Below are 25,520 nucleotides of genomic sequence, written 5' to 3'. Positions count from 1 at the left end.
ATCATCAATCTTACTATGGTAAACTTTCATGAATAAAGATTGTTAAAAGATTTTACTTAAAGATCCTTCCACAGGTTCTTTGGAGATATTCAGGCTTGGTTTTTCTTTTATGGTTTCAAGTCACAAAACAACTTAAAAGTTCCCCACCCTTCTGCCCTCGGTGCCCTGCCGGCAGCGTCCCCACTCACCCCCAGCTGCTCACAGCCAGCGGAGTGGGAACATTCCTTTTGTACAAACTCTGTACTTGAGAACTAACAGTATTCAGTAAATAAGTCTGTTTTATGAGGGTGTTTAGCTCTTTCTCACACACATACTTTAATTAATGGAAACAAAATGTAAGTCTTTGAGGGTCACATAGGAGGAAGAGACTGGAAAATGAAGCATGGACTCCCTTAGCCCCAGTTCAGAGTCCAGTCACTAGAGAATGCCCCACGGGCCTGCTTATCTAAGCTCACGCTAAACACCTGCGGGCGAAGTTCGAATTCTTCTTTGCATGTTGGGCACGGCTGCATGGACTCCCCTTGCAGGAAGGATCTTTGCTTCACTTTTTCCCATTCATCTGATGACAGTGGCAATGGGGGAGGCTCGAAGAGGCCCAACTTCTGTGCTGAAGTTAAAACAATATGAAATATGAGTTAAATCTCTTTTAGAATATGGTAACTCATGCATAATTTTAATGACATTATTTTGCAAATATTAAAGCAAAACATTTCCATTGCATACTTTATTCCACCATATTTAGAATGCTGCTTTTTACGGGTGCACAGAAGTCAAGGAGAATACTATCTTACATTTATGCTTTAGGCTTTTATTTACAAAGAATTCCCCATATCTATTTCATTTTCATGATTCTATAACGTAGGCCGGACTGATATCACTTTTTTTTTTGCGGTACGCGGGCCCCTCCCGCGTTGTGGCCCCTCCCGTTGCGGAGCACAGGCTCCGGACGCGCAGGCTCAGCGGCCATGGCTCACGGGCCCAGCCGCTCTGCGGCATGTGGGATCCTCCCGGACCAGGGCACGAAGCCACATCCCCTGCATCGGCAGGCGGACTCTCAACCACTGCGCCACCAGGGAAGCCCTTTAGTATAGTTTATAGTGCTTGTTATCATTGGTGGATTTGTTTTTTGGTTTGGCTGCTCTCTTCTTTCTATTTTTTTCTTTTTTAAATTACTTTGTAATTTTTTAATTTTGATAACTTTCTTTTTTTTTTTTCTCCCTTTTCTTCTGAGCCACGTGGCTGACAGGGTCTTGGTGATCTGGCCAGGTGTCAGGCCTGAGCCTCTGAGGTGGGAGAGCTGAGTTCAGGACATTGGCCCACCAGAGGCCTCCCAGCTTCACGTAATATCAAATGGTGAAAACCTCCCAGAGATCTCCATCTCAACGCTAAGACCTAGCTCCACTCAATGACCAGCAAGCTACAGTGCTGGACACCCTATGCCAAACAACTAGCAAGACAGGAACACAACCCCACCCACTAGCAGAGAGGCTGCCTAAAATCATACGAAGTTCACAGACACCCCAAAACACACCACCAGACACAGTCCTGCCCACCAGAAAGACAAGATCCAGCCTCATCCACCAGAACACAGGCACCAGTCCCCTCCATCAGGAAGCCTCCACAAGCCACTGAACCAACCTTAGCCACTGGAGGCAGACACCAAAAACAATAGGAACTACGAAACTGCAGCCTGTGAAAAGGAGACCCCAAACATAGTAAGTTAAGCAAAATGAGAAGACAGAGAAACACACAGCAGATGAAGGAGCAAGGTAAAAACCCACCAGACCAAACAAATGAAGAGAAAACAGGCAGTCTACCTGAAAAAGAATTCAGAATAATGATAGTAAAGATGATCCAAAATCTTGGAAATAGAATAGACAAAATGCAAGAAACATTTAACAAGGACCTAGAAGAACTAAACAGCAAACGAACAATGATGAACACCACAATAAATGAAATTAAAAATTCTCTAGAAAGAATCAATAGCAGAATAACTGAGGCAGGAGAACGGACAAGTGATGGGGTAGATAAAATAGTGGAAATAACTACTGCAGAGCAGAATAAAGAAAAAAGAATGAAAAGAATTGAGGACAATCTTAGAGACCTCTGGGACAACATTAAACGCACCAACATTCGAATTATGGGGGTTCCAGAGAAAGAAGAGAAAAAGAAAGGGACTGAGAAAATATTTGAAGAGATTATAGTTGAAAACTTCCCTAATATGGGAAAGAAAATAGTTAATCAAGTCCAGGAAGCACAGAGAGTCCCGTACAGGATAAATCCAAGGAGAAACATGCCAAGACGCATATTAATAAAACTATCAAAAATTAAATACAAAGAAAAAATATTAAAAGCAGCAAGGGAAAAACAACAAATAACATACAAGGGAATCCCCATAAGGTTAACAGCTGATCTTTCAGCAGAAACTCTGCAAGCCAGAAGGGAATGGCAGGACATATTTAAAGTGATGAAAGGGAAAAACCTACAACCAAGATTACTCTACCCAGCAAGGATCTCATTCAGATTCGACAGAGAAATCAAAACCTTTACAGACAAGCAAAAGCTAAGGGAATTCAGCACCACCAAACCAGCTTTACAACAAATGCAAAAGGAACTTTTCTAGGCAGGAAACACAAGAGAAGGAAGAGATCTACAATAACAAACCCAAAACAATTAAGAAAATGGTAATAGGAACATACATATCAATAACTACCTTAAATGTAAATGGATTAAATGCTCCAACCAAAAGACATAGACTGGCTGAATGCATACAAAAACAAGACCCGTATATATGCTGTCTACAAGAGACCTACTTTAGACCTAGGGACACATACAGACTGAAAGTGAGGGGATGGAAAAAGATATTCCATGCAAATGGAAATCAAAAGAATGCTGGGGTAGCAATTCTCATATCAGACAAAATAGCCTTTAAAATAAAGACTATTACAAGAGACAAAGAAGGACACTACATAATGATCAAGGGAATCCAAGAAGAAGATATAAAAATTGTAAATATTTATGTACCCAACATAGAAGCACCTCAATACATGAGGCAAATGGTAACAGCTATAAAAGGGGAAATCGGCAGTAACACAATCACAGTAGGGGACTTTAACACCCCACTTTCACCAAAGGACAGATCATGCAAAATGAAAATAAATAAGGAAACACAAGCTTTAAATGATACATGATACATCATTCTCAATGGTGAAAAACTGAAACCATTTCCTCTACGATCAGGAACAAGACAAGGCTGTCCACTCTCACCGCTATTATTTGACATAATTTTGTAAGTTTTAGCCACAGGAATCAGAAAAGAAAAAAGAACTAAAAGGAATCTATATCGGAAAAGAAGAAGTAAAGCTGTCACTGTTTGCAGATGACATGACACTATACATAGAGAATCCTAAAGATGCTACCAGAAAAATACTAGAGCTAATCAATGAATTTGGTAAAGTAGCAGGATACAAAATTAATGCACAGAAATCTCTTGCATTCCTCTACACTAATGATGAAAAATCTGAAAGAGAAATTAAGGAAACACTCCCATTTACCATGTAACAAAAACAATAAAATACCTAGGAATAAACCTACCTAAGGAGACAAAAGACCTGTAAACAGAAAACTATTAGACACTGATAAAATAAAGATGATAAAAGCAGATGGAGAGACATACCATGTTTTTGGATTGGAAGAATCAACATTGTGAAAATGACTATACTACCCAAAGCAATCTACAGATTCAATGCAATCCCTATCAAATTACCAATGGCATTTTTCACAGAACTAGAACAAAACATTTCATGATTTGTATGGAAACACAAAAGACCCTGAATAGCCAAAGCAATCTTGAGAAAGAAAAACAGAGCTGGAGGGATCAAGCTCCTGGACTTCAGACTATACTACAAAGCTACAGTCATCAAGACAGTATGGTAGTGGCACAAAAAACAGAAATATAGATCAATGGGACAGGATAGAAAGCCCAGAGATAAACCCACACACATATGGTCACCTTATCTTTGATAAAGGACACAAGAATATACAATGGAAAAAAGACAGCCTCTTCAATAAGTGGTGCTGGGAAGACTGGACAACTACATGTAAAAGAATGATGGCGCAGTGGTTGAGAGTCCGCCTGCCGGTGCAGGGGACATGGGTTCGTGCCCCGGTCCAGGAAGATCCCACATGCCGTGGAGCGGGTGGGCCCGTGAGCCATGGCTGCTGAGCCTGCGTGTTCCGAGCCTGTGCTCCGCAACAGGAGAGGCCACCACAGTGAGAGGCCTGTGTACCGCAAAAAAAAAAAAGAAAAAGAAATTAGAACACTCCCTAACACCATACACAAAAATAAACTCAAAATGGATTAAAGAGCTATATGTAAGGGCAGGCACTATCAAACTCTTAGAGGAAAACATAGGCAGAGCACTCTGTGACATAAATCACAGCAAGATCCTTTTTGACCCACCTTCTAGAGTAAGGGAAATAAAAGCAAAAAATGAACAAATGAACAAATGGGACCTAACGAAATTTAAAAGCTTTTGCACAGCAAAGGAAACCATAAACAAGATGAAAAGACAACCCTCAGAATGGGAGAAAATATTTGCAAATGAAGCAACTGACAAAGGATTAATCTCCAAAATTTATAAGCAGCTCATGCACCTCAATATCAAAAAAACAAACGGTGCAATCCAAAAATGGGCAGAGGACCTAAATAGACATTTCTCTAAAGAAGATATACAGACTGCCAACAAACACATGAAAGAACGCTCAACATCACTAATCATTAGGGAAATGCAGATCAAAACTACAATGAGGTATCATCTCACACCGGTCAGAATGGCCATCGTCAAAAAATCTAGAAACAATAAATGCTGGAGAGGGTGTGGAGAAAAGGGAACCCTCTTGCACTGTTGGTGGGAATGTAAATTGATACAGCCACTATGGAGAACAGTATGGAGTTTCCTTAAAAAACTAAAAATAGAACTACCATACGACCCAGCAATCCCACTACTGGGCATATACCCTGAGAAAACCATAATTCAAAAAGAGTCACGTACCACAATCTTCATTGCAGCTCTGTTTACAATAGCCAGGACATGGAAGCAACCTAATTGTCCATGACAGATGAATGGATAAAGAAGATGTGGCGCATATATACAATGGAATATTACTCAGCCATAAAAAGAAATGAAATTGAGTTATTTGTAGTGAGGTGGATGGACCTAGAGTCTGTCATACAGAGTGAAGTAAGTCAGAAAGCGAAAAACAAATACCGTATGCTAACACATATATATGGAATCTAAAAAAAAAAAAAAAAAAAGGTTCTGAAGAACCTAGGGGCAGGACAGCAATAAAGATGCAGACGTAGAGAATGGACTTGAGGACATGGGGAGGGGGAAAGGTAAGCCGGGACGAAGTGAGAGAGTGGCATGGACATATATACACTACCAAATGTAAAACAGATAGCTAGTGGGAAGCAGCTGCATAGCACAGGGAGACCAGCTCAGTGCTTTGTGATCATGCAAGAGGGAGGATATATGGGGATATATGTATAGCTGATTCACTTTTTTATAAAGCAGAAACTAAGACACCATTGTAAAGCAGTTATACTCCAATAAAGACGTTAAAAAAAAAAAAGAGCATGTGGTCCAACCTCATTAGTAACTAATATGCATATTAATTAGATTTTTAAAATAAGAGCTCCTGAAAGAATGACTCATTTACTCCAAATTGGGATTCTCTTCCTGATGTCTAATTTACATCTACCCTGCTCAGGTGACTGTTCCGAGGCTGCTTGATCATTTCTGTAAACTGTACCTGCACATGGAAGACAGTCACTAAATCACTGTCACATTCTCCAAGCCTGTGCCTCTCTTGTGAGATGCCGTGTCTAGGACAGAACTAGCACGGTTAGCAGTTCCGGGGAGAATGATAAAGTGTCCACTGGGCACTGCAGCAACCTCAGGCTCCCTCTTTGTGGTTCAGCTCCTGCCCACAGGCCTTCAGCTCCTCTGCCACCCATCACCTGCCTTCGGACGCAAGGTCCCAGCCAAACTTACTTTCCATACCCAGCATCACTGAAAACTTCATGGTGCTTCATCAAAAAATTAAATATAGAATTACCATATGATCCAGCAACTCCTCCTCTTGGTGTATTCGCCAAAGAACTGAAAGCAGGGACTCAAGCAGGTATTTCTACACCAATGTTCACAGCAGCATTATTCACAGTAACCGAAAGGGAGAAACAAGTGTCCATTGATGGAATGGATAAACCAAATGTGCTATATGCAGGCAATGGAATGGTATTCCATCCTAAACAAGAATGAAATTCTGATAGTGCTACAACATGAACGGACCTTGGAGATGTTATGCTAAAAGCAATAAGCACAAAAGCACAAGTATCGTATGACTGCTCTTATACGCGGCTCCTAAAGTAGTCACATTCGTAGAGACACAAAGTGAATTCGCGGTTGCCCAAGGCTGGGGGCGGGGACAGAGTTTGGGAAGATGAAAACGTCCTGGAGACGGACAGCGGCGATGGTCTCTCAGCAGTGGGAATGCGCTTAATGCTACTCAACTGTGTGCTTAAAAATAGTTGAAAAGGTAAATTTGATGTTATGTATATTTTCTCTTTTTTTTTTTTTAACATCTTTATTGGGGTATAATTGCTTTACAATGGTGTGTTAGTTTCTGCTTTATAACAAAGTGAATCAGTTATACATATACATATGTCCCCATATCTCCTCCCTCTTGCACCTCCCTCCCTCCCACCATCCCTATCCCACCCCTCTAGGTGGTCACAAAGCACCGAGCTGGTCTCCCTGTGCTATGCGGCTGCTTCCCACTAGCTATCAGTATTACACTTGGTAGTGTATATATGTCCATGCCACTCTCTTGCTTTGTCACAGCTTACCCTTCCCCCTCCCCATATCCTCAAGTCCATTCTCCAGTAGGTCTGTGTCTTTATTGCTGTCTAACCCCTAGGTTATTCATGACATTTTTTTCTCTTAAATTCCATATATATGTGTTAGCATATGGTATTTGTCTGTCTCTTTCTGACTTACTTCACTCTGTATGACAGACTCTAGGTCCATCCACCTCATTACAAATAGATCAATTTCATTTCTTTTTATGGCTGAGTAATATTCCATCGTATATATGTGCCACATCTTTATCCATTCATCCGATGATGGACACTTAGGTTGTTTCCATCTCCGGGCTATTGTAAATAGAGCTGCAATGAACATTTTGGTGCATGACTCTTTTTGAATTATGGTTTTCTCAGGGTATATGCCCAGTAGTGGGATTGCTGGGTCATATGGTAGTTCTATCTGTACTTTTTTAAGGAACCTCCATACTGTTCTCCATAGTGGCTGTACCAATTCACATTCCCACCAGCACTGCAAGAGTGTTCCCTTTTCTCCACACCCCCTCCAGCATTTACTGTTTATAGATTTTTTGACGATGGCCATTATGATTGGTGTGAGGTGATACCTCATTGTAGTTTTGATTTGCATTTCTCTAATGATTAATGATGTTGAGCATTCTTTCATGTGTTTGTTGGCAGTCTGTATATCTTCTTTAGAGGAATGTCTATTTAGGTCTTCTGCCCGTTTTTGGATTGGGTTGTTTGTTTTTTTGTTATTGAGGTGCATGAGCTGCTTATAAATTTTGGAGATTAATTCTTTGTCAGTTGCTTCATTTGCAAATATTTTCTCCCATTCTGAGGGTTGTCTTTTCATCTTGTTTATGGTTTCCTTTTCTGTGCAAAAGCTTTGAAGTTTCATTAGGTCCTATTTGTTTATTTTTGTTTTTATTTCCATTTCTCTAGGAGGTGGGTCAAAAAGGATCTTGTTGTGATTTATGTCATAGAGTGTTCTGCCTATGTTTTCCTCTAAGAGTTTGCTAGTGTCTGGCCTTACATTTAGGTCTTTAATCCATTTTGAGTTTATTTTTGTGTAGGGTGTTAGGGAGGGATCTAATCTCATACTTTTACATGTAGCTGTCCAGTTTTCCCAGCACCACTTATTGAAGAGGCTGTCTTTTCTCCACTGTATATTCTTGCCTCTTTTATCAAAGATAAGGTGACCATATGTGGCTGGGTTTATCTCTGGGCTTTCTATCCTGTTCCATTGATATATATTTTTGTTTTTGTGCCAGTACCATACTGTCTTGATGACTGTAGCTTTGTAGTATAGTCTGAAGTCCAGGAGCCTGATCCCTCCAGCTCCGTTTTTCTTTCTCAAGATTGCTTTGGCTATTCAGGGTCTTTTGTGTTTCCATACAAATCGTGAAATGTTTTGTTCTAGTCTGTGAAAAATGCCATTGGTAATTTGATAGGGATTGCATTGAATCTGTAGATTGCTTTGGGTAGTATAGTCATTTTCACAATGTTGATTCTTCCAGTCCAAGAACATGGTATATCTCTCCAACTATTTGTATCATCTTTAATGTCTTTCATCAATGTCTTATAATTTTCTGCCTACAGGTCTTTTGTCTCCTTAGGTAGGTTTATTCCTAGGTATTTCATTATTTTTATTTCAATGGTAAATGGTAGAGTTTCCATAATTTCACTCTCAGATTTTTCATCCTTAGTGTATATGAATGCAAGGGATTTCTGTGCATTAATTTTGTATCCTGCTACTTTACCAAATTCATTGATTAGCTCTAGTTGTTTTCTGGTAGCATCTTTAGGATTCTCTATGTATAGTATCATGTCATCTGCAAACAGTGACAGCTTTACTTCTTCTTCTCCGATTTGGATTCATTTTATTTTTCTTCTCTGATTGCTGTGGCTAAGACTTCCAAAACTATGTTGAATAATAGTGGTGAGAGTGGGCAGATGTAATGTATATTTTACCACAACAAAAATTTTAAAACCCCAAGCCCCTCTCCTCATCTGACCCCTCGCGTTTCTTCCCTGCTCTCCCAGTCTCCTCCACCCTGGCTCACCAGGCTCCGCCACTCTGTTCTTATTTCAGCTCCTCAAATGCCCCAGGTCTCTTGCCTCAGAGCCCTGCCTCTGTCTTCTCCTCCGTCAAGAACATTCTTCCTCTGTTCTTCACAGGGATAAACCCTTTTTATCCTTTGAATCTATGGCAGAAGCTAGCTGATGTTCACCAGCCTGTTCCCCTCCTCCTGGGCACACAGCTGGACCTTACTTCCCAGCCTCCCTTGCTAAAAATAAAAATAAGAAATAAAAATCAAAACCTTTTCTTTTCCTAACTTTGCAGTTTAAAATAATCTCAGACTTGTAAACGGTTGTAAAACTGTGTAAAGAATCCTCATGTGCCTTGCACTCGGCCTCCCCAGATGTTCACATTTTACACGACCTGAGTGCAGTGGTCCAATCTAGCAATTTATGTTGATCCAACGCTCTTGATTAATCTATACTCCCCGCAGGATGTCGTTCTTGTCTCACTGACGTCGTTTTGTTCTGACCCTGATCACTCACAGGGCTCAGCTGGCCTGTCCCCTTGGCCTCCCAGGATCTGGGACAGCACCTCAGTCTTTATGTGCTTCTCTTGACGCTTTTGCAGAGCACTGGCCAGGAACTGTGTAGAATGTCCTTCCACCTGGGTCATCTAAGGTTTCCTCAGAGTTACACTTGGAGATGCATCTTTGGCGAGAACGCCCTAGGAGGGATCTGCGTGTTTCTGAGAGCCTGGCGTTGGACTTTGTCACTTGGTAAAGGTGCTGGCGCTTCTCCTGTGGTGAGTTGGTCCCTGGGGTAATGCCATGAGGCTGTGCCCCGACCTGTGTCTCAACGCGACTCCCCTGCTAGTTCCAGTGTCCTCAGATGGTTGTTATCAGTGTGGTCTTTACCACATGGTGATTTTCTATTTCTAGTTCTGGTCTACTATACTTATAGTTGTCATTATACGGTAAGAAAGAGCCTTCCCCATTACTTATTTATTTCTTCAGTTATTTATTTATGTCACTGTAGGTTAATGGATATCTACTTTATTGTTTTACTGATTCTTACTCTACTTATCATTACTATCTTCATTTTCTTACTCAAATTGGCCCCATTATCACTTTTAAACTTCAGTACAGACATATCTTTCTGTAAGATCATAAGTTAAAATAATTTCTGTACCAGAGAAAATGGTACTATTAATCTCAACCAGATTCTTTAGGTCTAATAAGTCAAAATATGAATGAAGATTAGCTTACCTAAAGTTAGTGGTGGTGGTTTTGGATCAAGAACGTATTCTTTTTCTGGATCTTCCGCTTTGGGGCCTTGTGTGGTTTTTTTAAGTCCAGTATCTATTATTGCTTTTGTATTTCTTTTTAGAGACTTGGATCTGTTCTCTGTCCAAGAATGTACATTTGTACATTTGTCCTTTGTCTTAGAATGATCTGCTATTGAAAGATTTCGAAGTTGAAGATCATGTAACATGTGATCTTGTAAAGCCACTGCAGTGACTGCTAAGTTATCCTGTTTAGATGAATGACCCTAGAAAGTGGGGAAAAAAGCCTTACATGCGGAACATTATCTAATGTACCATTTACAAGAAAGCTTATGCTCTAACACTCAACCTTGATGCCATACCAGACCAAATCCAGTAGTAAAGAATGCTTCACCCATCGTTACCCAAGTCAGGGGAGCAAAGCCCAGTCTCACCATTTATGTTAACGACATAGTAACATCTTTTCACTTAATTACTAAGGCCTTAATCGTAATATGAATAAATGCATTCTGACATATATAAGCTGTGCGTGCCTGAGCACATTCTGTTTCACTATAATTAGACTCCAGGCAAAGCTTACTTCTGTTACATTAAAGAGAACCTTGCATTTAAGTGTATGCTTTTTTAGTGAAAACTTATACAAAATACAATTTCCATGCAGCTAAGAGATGCTTACACCAAGTACTACAGCTGACAGTTTCTCACTGAAGCAAGGTTTGCAAACTATTTTTTATACTGTCAAATAGCTGAATTAAAATATATTCACGAGCGGGGCTTCCCTGGCGGCGCAGTGGTTGAGAGTCCGCCTGCCGATGCAGGGGACGCGGGTTCGTGCCCCGGTCCGGGAAGATCCCATGTGCCGCGGAGCGGCTGGGCCGGTGAGCCGTGGCCGCTGAGCCTGTGTGTCCAGAGCCTGTGCTCCGCAACACGAGAGGCCACAACGTGAGAGGCCCGCGTACCACAAAAAAAAAAAAAAAAAAAAAAAAATATATATATATATATATATTCACGAGTAAAACAATGTGTATGTTTGAAAAAGGATTGTGTACCTTATTTTTTAACATGCTGACCCAGGAGAAGTGGTTTCTTGGCTATATCAAATTATATCATCATTTCATATCCCAGTCCTTTGATTCTTCTACTGTAAAAAAGCCAACAGAAAGCCAGCGTTAGAGTGTACCTAAAGTCTCTGATGAAGCTTACGGGGAAGAGAAATACGGGGAGTCTAACTGACGATGAGTGCACACCAGCACAGCACTAAGCTCTGTGCTCTGATCCCGGAGGAACTCAAGGCGGTCGTGACTTGATTCACCTGTCCTCAAGCACTTCTCCTGATAGTCGGAGGGAACTATTAATATGAATGAGAACAATCTGTTGCTAAATATAATGTTACTATACGTGGACACAACAGAATTTCAGACTACAAAGATCAGAGAATGTAAGTGAAGTACCTCTTAAAGGGATACGATTAGAAGAGGGATTTGAAGGACAGAGAGCAGGCAATGAACATGCTACCCCACAGGTACAAGAAAAGCACAGGCCCTCCAGAACTCAGCAGGTGTTTATGGTTTAGAGAAGGGAACAGTGGACGCTCTGGGATGTAAGAGGAATACTGTCTGACTTCACTCTGTCCACAACAGAGACATACATGGCTTCTAATCTTGCTCTACCTGTTTATACAAGATACGCAGCATATCTGAGTCTGCTCCCCCACCTCAAGACAGATATAATAACGCTCTCCTTGCAGGGTTACTGTTAGGATTAAATGAGACAACCTTTGTAAAGTATCTAAAATAGGTCCTTCTACACAGAAGATACTCTGTAAACAGTTATGCTTGATCCAGTTCCCTTCAAAGCTGATGGAAAGGCGCTTCCCTGGTGGCGCAGTGGTTAAGAATCCTCCTGCCAATGCAGGGGACACGGGTTCAAGCCCTGGTGTGGAAAGATCCCACATGCCGTGGTGCAACTAAGCCCACGTGCCACAACTACTGAGCCTGTGCTCTAGAGCCCACGAACCACAACTACTGAGCCCACGTGTCACAACTACTGAAGCCCGCACGCCTAGAGCCTGTGCTCCGCAATAAGAGAAGCCGCCGCAATGAGGAGCCCACACACAGCAACAAAGAGTAGCCCCCGCTCGCCGCAACTAGGGAAAAGCCTGCGCGCAGCAACGGAGACCCAACGCAGCCACACACACACAAAAAAAGCTGGTGGAAGAATTTGGAATTGGTCCTTTTAGTTTTTAGACAAGGGTATATCTTATGAAGACAAGAGTACAAAATATATTGGGATAGGGAGGAACAGTAAACTGCTGGAGTAATTAGGGAGTACTGCTGAGGGCTTGATTGTAAGACAAGAGACAAATTAATCCCAAACATGTATCTCAGGATCAACACCTACATTCAGTTAGTCCCACAGAATGAGCTTCCTAAGGGGTGAGTGCAGAATGAGGAAAGCAAGCACAGTGGAAAGGAGTCTGTGAGATCCCCAAGACCCCTTAGCAGTGAGGTGACAGCTTCTACGGCAACCCCGTTCCCCTTCAATTCTGGCATCAAGAGGAGAATGAAGGAGTTTCCATCTAATATTTCATCACAACAGTCCAGGCTGAAGAAATGGTAGAAGGTATTTAAAATGCTGAAAGATCACTAACAGAATCTTCTACTTTCAAAATGCCTACAACCTGGCAGAATATAGTTTGCATCATCCGAAAAATTGTTTAATAATCATAGCTAGCTATCTGCAGTCAACAATTTTATCTCAAGTGTCTACGCTGTAAGCCACTGGGCTTAACATCAAGAGCTGCTAAAAACTGTGCCCCTTGTAAGTCCTACAGTGTCGTTAAATTTCAACATTAGAAACTATTTTCAACAATTTAGTCCAACTTTATTTTAAAAGGAGAAAACATATCCAGAGATTACTGACTCCTCCAAAATTATTATCATTAGTCTGTGGCAGCATTACGGTTAGAAACTTAATCCTTACCCAGTATTAAGAGCTAAACTTAATAGGAATATTTTTTCTTCGTAAATTCCATTGTTAACAATTAGTTAAAAGAGGTAGGGTTTGGTAAAAAGATACCACTGTGGTGGCAAAATTGTTACCGATTTGTCTAAGTGACTTTAAGCTAATTTATAAACATGCTAGTTAAAAACACAGCAACACCACAGAAAGCTTTTAAAAGCCAATTGGGCACATGTGTTGCCAGGTTTTATAACTTAGGAATTCCTTGTTTTACATTTTTGATGAGATTCCACCCAGGTTGGCCAGAAGCACAGAAACAGTTGTAGAATGACAGTCCTCCTGTCCCTGGGTATCCGTGGGACTGGTTCCAGGACCCGCCGGTTTTCACCAAAACCCCAGGATGCTCAAGTCCCAGAATCAGCCTCCACCCGACCCCCGTCCTCCGCCAGGGAGAGTGTAGCACTACGGTACATATTTACTGAAGAAAATCCGGGTATGGGCTGCAGGTGGGCCCCGCAGTTCACATCCTCGTTCAAGGGTCAACTGTATGTGTTAACAGTGGACCCCCTTTCAGTAACGGTCTGGTTGTGGTTCTCAGTGACCGTTCTAGGCCCTCCCAAGGGATGGCCACGGAGTAGGCGGGCTGCCCTGGGGACCCGAGGACCTTTGGGGCTGCACAGGACAGTCCCGGCCGCTCCCGCCTCCAGGGCGCCCCCTCCCCTGCCCTCCCCAACCCATCCCAACCCCTCCACCCTACTCCACCCGGGGCCGCACCTGCAGCGGAACCGACCCCGCCCTCTGCACACACACCGCGGCCGACGCCCTCCTCCTCTGCGGCTCGCCGTTGCCTAGCAACCACCGCCGCTCCGGTCACACGCCAGCGCGCATGCTCAACGGCCCAGTCCTGCCCCACGCTGAGCACCACTTTCCGGAAGCCCGCTGCGGCTCTGCCACACTGCGCATGCTCGCAGATCCCGCCCTTCGTGCAGCCACACTGCGCATGCTCACCGGCTCTGCCCTGCACACAGTACAGAAGCCTCTATCGCTCGGGCGGTGCTTTTACACCGCGCATGCTCATCTGCTGCGCGCCGCACAGGGCCGCGCCGCGCATGCTCGCCGCCGCGCGCGCTCGCGCAAGTGTCGGGGGCGGAGTGTGGAGTGCGGGGCGCGGACGCACGTGGGGCGCGTCTTCGACTTCCCCGGCTCCGTGGTTTCCTTCGCTTAGCGCTCGTCGGATTTCGGCGACCGGATCGCGCCCTGCTGCGGGTCCTGGAGCCCTGACTGCCCAGGCAGCCAGGCCGCTGGCCCTGCCTCGGGTGTAGCCTGGACACGCCTGGCCCACTTCCTTTCCCTTCTTTAAGCATCACATCCTGCGCTGCCCGTTGTCCAGTGTCCGAAAACCATTGTTTCTTATATTTGAATTTTTTAGTTGACGGAGGTAAGCTTAAATCCAGTCGCTAACGCTTCATCGTGGCCCAACGCAGAGGCCAATAGAAGTTTGTTGAGACAGTGACTCAGCTGTGCTATTTAAACTTTTATTGAAATGAAGTTCAGCTGAAAGTACAGAGAAAAAATACAAAATGCAAATAGTCCTTTCTTTTTTTCACTTCTCTGAAAGTGAGGTCTAAAGAAGTTACCAAGTTGATTGGAAATACGTCATTGATTGTTAAAGGCCTAAAAGTTAAAGTTTTTGATGTACATTGGAGTAAATGATATACTGATGAAACAAGATAATCTGAAGCTTTATTGAAGATAATTTTTTTCCTAATGGAATTAAATTTTCTAAGATGGCCACTCCTATTTGGAAGTTTGTTGAAACAGACTAAAAACAAGGTAAACTTTTTTGATAAAGCCAAATTAAGTTCATAATGAAGTTCATAATCTTTCACATAATATTTCAAACTTTTCCGACAAATATTGTAATCTTGATTTACATTCCAGTTGGTGATGTGTCTAGGAGACAAGTAAGGGTCACTAGTCCTCAGGACCTTTTGTTTTGTGACTCAGAGCACAGAGGAAAGAGTGGGAAAGCTTTGGATTCAGATAGGTAGATCTTACTTTTGGGTTCTATGCGTAAAGGGGACAATTCTTACTTCTCCCCTCAGTATCCACGAGCCCTTCTCCACCAGTTGTCCTGGGGATGCTTCAGTCCTGGGATGGAACATATGCCCAGCTTCAGCTCATCAGAAAATCTCAGTGCCCTGGCCATAGTGACTCACAGTAAGTCCCCTACATATGAACGAGATCCATTCTGAGAGTGTGTTCATAAGTCCAGTGCGTAAGTCCAACAGAGCTAGCCTAGGTACTCAACTAACACAATCGGCTATATAGCACTGTAATAGGTTTATAATACTTTTCACATAAAGAATACATAAAAAACAAAGAATGAAGAAAATGTTTTCAATCTTATAGTACAATACCTTGAAAAGTACAGTAGTACAGAACAACAGGTGACACACAGGGCCTGGCATCCAGTGAACAGGCAAGAAGAGTTACTGACTGGAGGAGGGAGAGGAGGTGGGAGACGGTAGAGCTGAAGGATCATCAATAGGGGACGGAGGGCGAGCTGCAGTGTCACTCACGCCTGACGTTGATGGCACAGGTTCTGGTTCCTTGCTGGATTCAATTCTATCTACCCTCTTGAAAAAATGATCCAGTAATGTCTGGGTAGTAGCTCTGTTTTTCTTGTCATAGGTGACGCGGTAGCACTGGATTGCATTCTGAAGGGCTGCTGCAACCTTCGTGTGCCGTTCTACGTTTGGGTCCTGTCCCTCAAAAACTCACAGTGCCTCCTCAAATAAAGAAAATCCCCTTGCCATTTCCTGCATCGTGAATCTCTTCTTAGCAGTACCAGCTACACCACCGCTGCTTTTACGCTTGCTTCTGGACATCCTGGGCTAGAAATAAAGGTACTGTACTGCTCCACTCTATACAGTACCGTACAGTGAAGTACACAAAAGCACAGCCCCTTGTAGAGGATGCACGCATGTGACAACGTCCGCCAGACACGTGAACTACCTTACGTGATCGGACGTGTGAACGCACGTTCGCATCTCTGAAAGTTCGAAACTTGAAGGTTCGTATGTAGAGGACTTACTGTAACTGGAATGAGCATAGGACCTAGTGGGGCTAATCAGATGGACTCAGTATATTTGTGGCAGCTACTGGAAAATTCCTTTAATTCCTCCTACTGAATGTAGAAACAAGAAAAGACGTGAAACTGCAGCTGTGCTGGCTATCTTGTCATTACAAGGTGAGAGCCTGAAGCTGTTGGGGGCCATCGTGAACCTCCGAAGGAGGATTATACAGGAAGTGGCAGAGATTTGGACAGAGTCCAAGCCCTGGTGAGATAGTTTAAGCCCTGAAGGTAGCCCAGCTCTGAGTCTTTCCACTTACCTGAGTGAATAAATTCCCTTTATGCTTCAGCCAGTTGAAGTCTGGTTTTCTGTTACTTGTAATGGGAAGAATTCACATGACAAATAGGTATATTATTACCACCTTAAGGCTCTGGTGAGCTTAAGACGGCATACGTATGTGAACTGCTTAGTTCGGTGCCTGCTAATCTTTATATCCATTTTAAGGTATTTTTATTGAACTTAAGCATCTAAGAAAAATTCCCATTTTAAAAATTCCTTCCCTCCATCCAAGTGTTTAAAATTTCAGGACAGTTTTACTACCTGCATGTTTTCTATCCTAAAGAAATGGGTCTTTCTTCTTAGCTACACAGAATATTTTTCTGCAGGCATTTGCTTAAAAACTTAGTCTTGCAATTATTACTTTGTAATTCTTGACAGAAAGCATAGCTGACATGATTGTTATTTGAAGATGTTATGAGGACCATGTTCCTCACCCCTCCTCCAGATAGAGTGTTCTGTCATCAGAACGTGACATTCTTGGATGGGAAGGGTTCAATAACTTGTATAACCCACCTTTCTCACTCCCAAAAGCGTGCTGTCAGTGATTTGTAGTTAACGCTTCTAGCGTTTTTGTTTGTTTGTTTCAAGATGGGCTTAAGAAATTGCCATATGCAGAGTGTGTTTGCATCCTCTGAAAACCCCGAGTACATTTTCCAAAGTACTGTCCAGTGCCCTTTATGTAAGCACTCGTGTTACCTGAAAACTGGGTTCACCTCTCGGTGGGTGTTGAGCCAAAAGACACAACCAAGCCAAAGAGCGGGAGAAGAAAGGACTTATTACAGAAAGCCTCCTGCATACGAATGAGTTCCATTCCAAGAGCGTGTTCGCTGAGTCCAGTTTGTTTGTAAGTCCAACGAAGTTAGCCTAGGTGCCCAGCGTTTACAGATGATGCCAGACACGTGAACTAACGTACGTGATTGGACATGCGACGCACGTCTGCATCTTTAAAGTTCGCAACTTGAAGTTTCGTATGTAGGGGACTTCCTGTACTTGCAGCAAGTAAGGAGAACGCTGGGGATCTTTCCCAAAGTGGTGTCTCCCCAAACAGCAAAGTTGGGGAAGTTTTAAGCTAAGGGTACTTGCATATTCATGAAGGGGCTTGAGCAGAGGAGAATTGGGGCGAAGGTTGACAGAGTCCAAGCTTTAGTTTATCAAAGTCATGCTCTTTGAGCGTCAATGTCATCATCCCGTCCTGTACCTGGTGGGGGCCTTAATTTCCGCAGAACTCAATGACTGTATCAGATTGTTACGTACACCCCTTGAGGAGGAACTCTGTTTTATGGATGAACTATTGTTTCTTTTTTAAAAAATTTTTAAATTTTTTTGCGGTACGTGGGCCTCTTACCGTTACGGCCTCTCCCGTTGCGGAGCACAGGCTCCGGACGCGCAGGCTCAGCGGCCATGGCTCATGGGCCCAGCTGCTCCGCGGCATGTGGGATCCTCCCAGACCGGGGCACGAACCCGTGCCCCCCGCATCGGCAGGCGGACTCTCAACCACTGCGCCACCAGGGAAGCCATGAACTAGTGTTTCTTGACTGCTTTTCCTTTGGCCCTCACTTCCCTTAAGATCAGTCATTAGTGAGACCTGTTCAAAGGCAAGCATTGTAGCCAGGCTTAGATCACAAAATGGCTCAGGCCAAAAGTGGCTTCTCTTATGTCTAGAAAACCATGCCTGTTCCCTTTCTCTGGGGTCCCCCTACCCTATCTGCTTACACTTGCATGATTAATATATTTTAGAATTTCAAAAACATGAATTGGATGTTCTGGGAATGGTCTGAAGAGAAAGGTGTAAGGTCGGATCTTAACAAACGGCACCGCGAAACAGAGGAAAGCTTCAAGTGAGCTTTATTAGGGAGCGCTCCCGGGCGAGGTTCACTGGTCCGAGAGAAAGGGGCCAGAGAAGTCGCACCCGGGCGAGGGTTGGGCAAGATTTTACAGGGGAAGAAGGGAAAGGGGTGTGGTGAATCTGGGAGGGCGCAGGGTATTCCTTATTTGGTGGTCTTTTCGGGTATCCTGGGGGACCGTTAGTCCCGCCCCTCGAAAGGCGGGAAGGCTGGGCTGGGTTCAAAGTCTCCAGGTCAGTTCCTGGAACTGGGTGGTTCGGAATGTCTCCAGGGCAGTTTCTGGAACTGGGTGGTCCGGAGAATTTCGGTCTGATGCAACCTGTGAATCTGATTGTGTTCCCCTGCCTCGGGCCAGTTGGCCTTACAAAAGGAACTGAGAGGAAATTAGATGCGCATGGAGAGGACAAGCTGGGTCTGGCTGCTTTGCTGGGTTGCACAGCGGACACAGGTGTGCCTGGAACGAGCACGCCGTGTTCTGTTCTCCACGGTGCTGAAGAAAGAAGCCTCCTGTGTGGTGCTATAGTTTAGCGATCCAGGCATCAACATTGTGACAAGGAGGGTGATGGTGCCCACACATCTCAAAGGAGGGGCAGCCAAAGACAGGAAGGGCCGGCTATTTAACGGGAAACACTTATATGAGGGGGAAATCTTATACTATATTTTGTCTGTGTAGGAGCAATGCAGGCGCTACTGAGTCCAAGCGCATACTGCTCCCCGCACAGCAGACCAATAAATCCAGAGACAAGGTCTTGGGGCAAGGAATGGTGACTTTATTCAGAAAGCCAGCAGACTGAGAAGATGGTGGACTCGTGTCCCAAGAACCGTTGTACCCAAGTTAGCATTCAGGCTTCGATTTTGCTAAAAGAGGAGGGGTTGTTGTAGACTTCTTGGTGCCAGAATCCTTTGTTCACAGGGTTCCTTTAAACCTCCAGCAAGAGAATTGTTACTTTCCGTTCTGACACTTTTTACCTCTACATAAATGGAAAGTGTTACACCTTTAAAGGTCAAGCCTGGGAGGCAGAGCATTGAGAAAGGGCTATTATGTACAATATATATTTCAGGCTCTAGGCAACCTTCTTTTACAAAAGGTGCAGAGCCAGCATGACCGAGCACAGGCCACTGAGCACAAGGTTTAGATTCAATATGGAGTCAGATGTGTACTTCTTTGCTGCACAGGGAAAGTGTCCAAAACCTAGAACTGGTAGTTGGAGTTTGTCTCCTGGTTGAGGAGGAGTTTTTTCCACTATTACAGCAGAGACAAATTCTTGGAGACTGGCGGTGGGAAAGTATGGATTCTTAATACATTTGGTCCACACAGATTGAGTTTGCCCATCGGCCAAGGCTCTGAGCTCTGTGCTGATGGGCTGGAGGCAGGGTCAGAGTGGTTCTTCCTAGTTTAACCTCCTCTACTTCCTCCTCACATATTCAATATGTTAATTTACCTGAAGAATATTCTTAGTCCTACTCGATGCACATTTTACTCCTGCCTGTCTTACCACGGCCCTTGACGCTGAATATATTATAAGCACATAATACAGAGCGTTTCTGTACAGCTTCCCGTTATTAACATCTTGCATTTGTATGCTGTATTTGTCCCAATCAACCAACCAGTGTTGATACATTCTGATTAACTGAAGTGTATAGTTTAAGAAATCACTTCTCTTTTCGTACAGTTGTAAATGTTTTGACAATTGCATAACATCATGTGTCCACGATCACCGTATCATTCACAGAATTTCACTGCCCTAAAAATCTCTCCCTTCCTTCCCCCAGAACCTCGGGCAACCACTAATCTTTGTACTGTCTATAGTTTTGCCTCTTCCAGAATTTCACAGAGTTGGAATCATACCGTATGTAGCCTTTTCAGATTGGCTTCTTTCACTAGCAATATGCATTGAAGTTTCCTTCATGTCTTTTTATAGCTTGATAGCTCATCTCTTTTTACTGCCGAGTAATATTCCATTGTTTGGATGTACCAAGTTTGTTTACCACTCGCCTAATGAAGGACACCGTGGTAGTTTCCAGGTTTTGGCGATTGTGAGTAAAGCTGTTGTAAACATTTGTGTGCAAGTTTTTGTGTGGACCTAAGTTTTCAACTCCTTTGGATTTTGCTGGATTATATGAAGACTATGTTTAGCTTCGTAAGAACCTGCCAGATAGTCTTCCAAAGTGGACCTTTTTTTTTTTTTTTTGCGGTACGTGGGCCTCTCACCACTGCGGCCTCTCCCGTTGCGGAGCACAGGCTCTGGACACGCAGGCTCAGCGGCCATGGCTCACGGGCCCAGCCGCTCCGCGGCATGTGGGATCCTCCCGGACCGGGGCACGAACCCGCGTCCCCTGCATCGGCAGGCGGACTCTCGACCACTGCGCCACCAGGGAAGCCCGCAAAGTGTACCTTTTGAATCCCCACCAGCTCCACATGCCCATCAGTACTTGATATTGTAAGTTATTTGAATTTTAGCCATTTTGATAGGTGTGTGGTGGCATCTCATTTTTGTTTTAATTTGCAATTCTCTTATGACAGGTGATGTTGAGCATCTTTTAGTATTCCTATTTGCTATCTGTACATTTGCCTTGGTGAGGTGTCTGTTCAGATTTTTTGTCCATTAAAAAAAATAGGTTACCTTCTTATTGTTGAGTGGTAAAAGTTCTTTGTATATTTTGAATATAAGTCCATAATTAGATATGTGTTTTGCAAAGATTTCCCCCCGGTCTGTGTCTTGTCTTTTTCATTCCCTTAACAGTGCCTTTGACAGAGCAGAGTTTTAAATTTTTAGTCCATCTTTTAAAACTTTTTCCTTTCATGGATTGTGCTTTTGGTGTTGTTATTAAGAAGTCATTGCCAAAGCCAAGCTCACCTAGATTTTCTCACAGGTTATCGTCTACAAATTTTATACTTTTGCATTTTACATTTAGGTGTATTATCCATTTGGAGTTAATTTTTGTGAAAGATATAAGGTCTGTGTCTAGATTCCTTTTTTTTTTTTTCTGGGCTCTCTATTCTGTCCCATGTATCTGTCCATTCTTTCACCAGTACCACATTGTCTTGATTACTGTAGCTTTATAATATGTCTTTTAAGTTGGGAGGGGTAGTGCTTGAACTTTGTTCTCCTTTTTTAGTACCGTGTGGGCTATTCTGGGTCTTGTGCCTTCTCAAATGAACTGTAGAATCAGTTTGTTGGTTGCCACAAAATAATTTGCTGGGATTTTGATTGTGTTGTATCCATAGATCTAATTGGGGAAGAAATGATATTTTAAACGTACTGTCTTCCTCTCCATGGACATGGAATATCTCTCCATTTGTTTAGATCTTTGATTTCTTTCATCAGTCTTGTAATTTTCCATACATAGGTCTTATACATATTTTATTAGATCTATACTTAAGTATATCATTTTTATTGGAGCTAATGTAAATGGTTTTCTGTTTTTAATTTCAAATTCCACTGGTTCATTGCTGGTATACAGAAAAGTGATTGACTTTTGTGTATTAACCTTGTATCCTGCAACCTTGCTATAATTGCTTATTAGTTCCAGGACTTTTCTTTTTCTTTTTGCTAGTTCTTTGGGATTTTCTATATAGACAATGATGTCTTCTGAGAACAAATATAGTTTTAGTTCTTCCTTCCCAGTCTGTATACTTTTATTATTTACTTTTATTGTCTTTTTGCATTAGATAGGACTTTCAGTATGATGTTGAACAGGTGTGGAATGAGGAGACATTCTTGCTTTTCTTCCCCATCAGACAGGTAAAGCATCTAGTTTCTCACAATTAAGTCTGATGTTAGCTGTAGGTTTTACACAGACGTTCTCTATCAAGTTGAGGAAGTTCTCCTCTATCCCTAGTTCACCAAGAGTTCTTATAATGAATCGGTGTTGAATTTTGTCATGTGCTTTATCTGCATCTATTGATGGGATCATATGATTTTTTTTCTTTTGATGCCTGTTGAGGTGATGGATTACATTAATTGATTTTTACATGTTGAACCAGCCTTGCCTACCTGGAATAACTTTCACTTGGTCATGTGTGTAATTCTTTTCCTACATTCTTGGATTCTATTGGCTAATAATTTGTTGAGGAACTGGCCTCTATTTTCAGCAGGGATAGTGGTTTGTAGTCTTCCTTTCTTCTCATGTTTTTACCTAGTTTGGGTATCAGGGTAATGCTTCTGTTTTTCTGGATGAGATTGTAGAGAATTTGTCTGAGTTCTTAAAAGTCTGGTAGTGAAACACTCTGGACCTGCTGCTTAATTTTTTGGGCAGGTTATTAGTTGTTAATGTACTGTCTTGAATATAGGCCTATTCAGATTATCTATTTCTCTTTTTATGAGTTCTGTTACATTGTATCTTTTGAGGAATTGGTCCATTTGATTTAAGTTATCAAATTTTTGGGTGTAGAGTTGTTCAGAATATTCCTTTACTATTTTTTATGTCCAATGGGTCATTAGTGATCCATTGATAATTCCATTTAAATTTCTGATTAGCAATTTCTGTCTTCTCTCTTCTTTCCTTGGTTAGAGGTTTATAAATTTTATTGATCTTTTTAAAGTACCAGCTTTGGTTTTGTTGATTTTTCTCTATTGTTTTCCTGTTTTCAATTTCATTGATTTCTGCTCTAATTTTTTTTAAAATAAATTTATTTATGGCTGCTTTGGGTCTTCGTTGCTGCACTCGGGCTTTCTCCAGTTGCGGCGAGTAGGGGCTGCTCCTCGTTGCGGTGCGTGGGCTTCTCACTGCGGTGGCTTCTCTTGCTGCGGAGCATGGGCTCTAGGTGCTCGGGCTTCAGTAGTTGTGGCACGTGGGCTTCAGTAGTTGTGGCTCGTGGGCTCTAGAGCGCAGGCTCAGTAGTTGTGGCGCACGGGCTTAGTTGCTCCATGGCATGTGGTATCTTCCTGGACAAGGGCTCGAACCCGTGTCCCCTGCATTGGCAGGCGGATTCTTAACCACTGCGCCACCAGGGAAGGCCCTCTGCTCTAATTTTTATTATTTCTTTTCTTCTGTTTGCTTTACGTTTCTATTGCTCTTCTTCCTCTAGTTTCCTAATGCAGAAGCTGAGATTACTGATTTAGAATTTTCTTATTTTCTAACATATGCAGTCAATGCTATAAATTTTTCTTTAAGCACTGCTTTTGCTGCATCCCACAATTTTTGATAAATTGTATTTTCATATTCATTTAGTTTAAAATATTAAAAAAAAATCTCTTGAGACTTTTTTCTTTGATTCATGTCTTATGTAGAAATGTGTATTTTATTCCTCAAATATTTTGGCATTTTCCAGCTATGTTTCAGTTATTGATACCTAGTTTCATTCCAGAATGTTGTCTATCTTGATCAATATTCCATGTGAACTTGAGAATGTACGCTGTGCTATTGTTGAATGAAGTATTCCTTAAATGTCAGTTAAATTCAGTTGATCGATGATGCTGATCAGCTCAACCATGTCCTTAATGATCTGCTGGCTGGATCTGTCAGTTACCGATGGCAGGCTGTTGAAGTTTCCACCTATAATAGTGGATTTACCTCTTTCTTCTTGCAGATATGTAAGTTTTTACCTCACATATTTTGACACTGTTGTTAGGTACATATGCATTAAAGATAGTTATGTCTCCATGTAGAATTGACCCCTTTATCATTATGTAATGCCTGTCTTTATCTTTGATAATTATCCTTGTTCTTACGTCGGATTTGTCTGAAATTAGTACGGCCTCTCCAGCTTTGTTTTGATTAGTGCTAGTATGGTGTATCTTTCTCCATCCCTTTACTGTTAATCTAGCATTGTCTTTATTATATAAAGTGTGTTTCTTTTAAACAACATGTAGTTGACTCTTGCTTTCTAATCCACTTTGTGAGTCTCTGTGTTTTAATTAATGCATTTAGACCATTCACATATAAAGTGATTCTTATATAGTTGGATTAATATTTATCATATGTGTTTTCTGTTTTTTGTACTTGTTCTTTATTTCTTTTTTATCTTTTCCTCTTTTTCTGCCTTCTGTGATTTTACTTGAACATTTTATGTTGTTTCATTTTCTCTCCTTTCTCAGTATATCAATTATACTGCTTTTAAAAATTATTTTAGTGGTTGCCTTAAAGTTTACCATATACATTTGCAACTAATATAAATCCAATTTCAAATAACACTATACTGCTTCATGGATAGGAGTAGACCCACCCCCCTCCCATCCCTATAACACTGCTGTCATCCATTTCACATATCTATAAGCTATAAATCACCCAATATATTGCTGTTTGTTGATTATATTGAATGAACAGTAAATCTATTGGATCAGTTAAGAACATGAAAGATTTTGTTTTGCTTTCATCTATTCCTTCTCTAACAATCTTTTTTTCTTTAAGTATATTTGAATTTCTGATCTATATCATTTTCTTTCTTTCTGAGGAAGTTCTTTCAACATTTCTTGCAAGGCAAATCTACTGGTAGCAAATTCCTTCAGTTCTTTTTTTTTGTCTGTAAAGGTCTTTATTTCTTCATCATTTAAAAAACTACTTAGGTGAAATTCACATAGAATAAATTAATCACTTTATTTGTTTTTGGCTGCGTTGGGTCTTCGTTGCTGCACGCGGGCTTTCTCTAGTTGCGGCGAGTGGGGGCTACTCTTCGTTGTGGTGCACGGGCTTCTCATTGTGTTGGCTTCTCGTTGTGGAGCATGGGCTCTAGGCGCACGGGCTTCAGTAGTTGTGGTGCACGGTCTTAGTTGCTCCGTGGCATATGGTATCTTTCTGGACCAGGGATCAAACGCGTGTTCCTGCATTGGCAGGCGGATTCTTAACCACTGCACAACCAGGGAAGTCCCAAATTAACCACTTTAAAGTGAACAATTCAGTGGCATTTAATATCTTCAAAATGTTGTGCAACAACCACCTCCATCTAGTTCCAAAACACTCCTGTAACTCCACGGTGAGAATAAACTCCCATGCCCGTTCCCTCCTCCTCCAGCCCCTGGCGATCACCAGTCTGCATTCTAACTCTGTCCTGGGTATTTCATATACATAGAATCATGCATTGTGTGACTTTTTATGCCTGATCTCTTTCACTTGTCATAATGTTTTCGAGGTTCATCCATGTTGTAGTACGTATCAGTACTTTATTC

General features: G+C 42.2%; 1 protein-coding gene and 1 long non-coding RNA gene across 2 annotated transcripts in view; one reads left to right on the top strand and one right to left on the bottom strand.

The window, feature by feature from the left end:
• Window positions 1-14,022, bottom strand: part of RNF32 (ring finger protein 32) — a 38,799-nt gene extending 24,777 nt beyond the window's left edge. Inside the window, 4 exon segments of the mRNA XM_029233652.1 lie at window positions 465-607; window positions 10,174-10,456; window positions 11,240-11,331; window positions 13,926-14,022. Of these exon segments, the coding sequence (XP_029089485.1) occupies window positions 465-607; window positions 10,174-10,456; window positions 11,240-11,254 (441 nt within the window). The 5' untranslated portion in view covers window positions 11,255-11,331; window positions 13,926-14,022.
• A 286-nt stretch (window positions 14,023-14,308) lies between these two features.
• LOC114901924 lies at window positions 14,309-16,521 on the top strand. The gene is made up of 3 exons (XR_003795317.1): window positions 14,309-14,589; window positions 15,257-15,371; window positions 15,846-16,521. It is a non-coding gene; the product is annotated as an uncharacterized LOC114901924 (long non-coding RNA).
• The last annotated feature ends 8,999 nt before the right edge of the window (window positions 16,522-25,520 follow it).

Source organism: Monodon monoceros, unplaced genomic scaffold (genome assembly GCF_005190385.1).
Source record: "Monodon monoceros isolate NGI ecotype Baffin Bay Population unplaced genomic scaffold, NGI_Narwhal_1 Super_Scaffold_2, whole genome shotgun sequence".
Classification (NCBI taxonomy): Eukaryota; Metazoa; Chordata; class Mammalia; order Artiodactyla; family Monodontidae; genus Monodon; species Monodon monoceros.
This window is presented reverse-complemented; position numbering and strand designations above follow the sequence as displayed.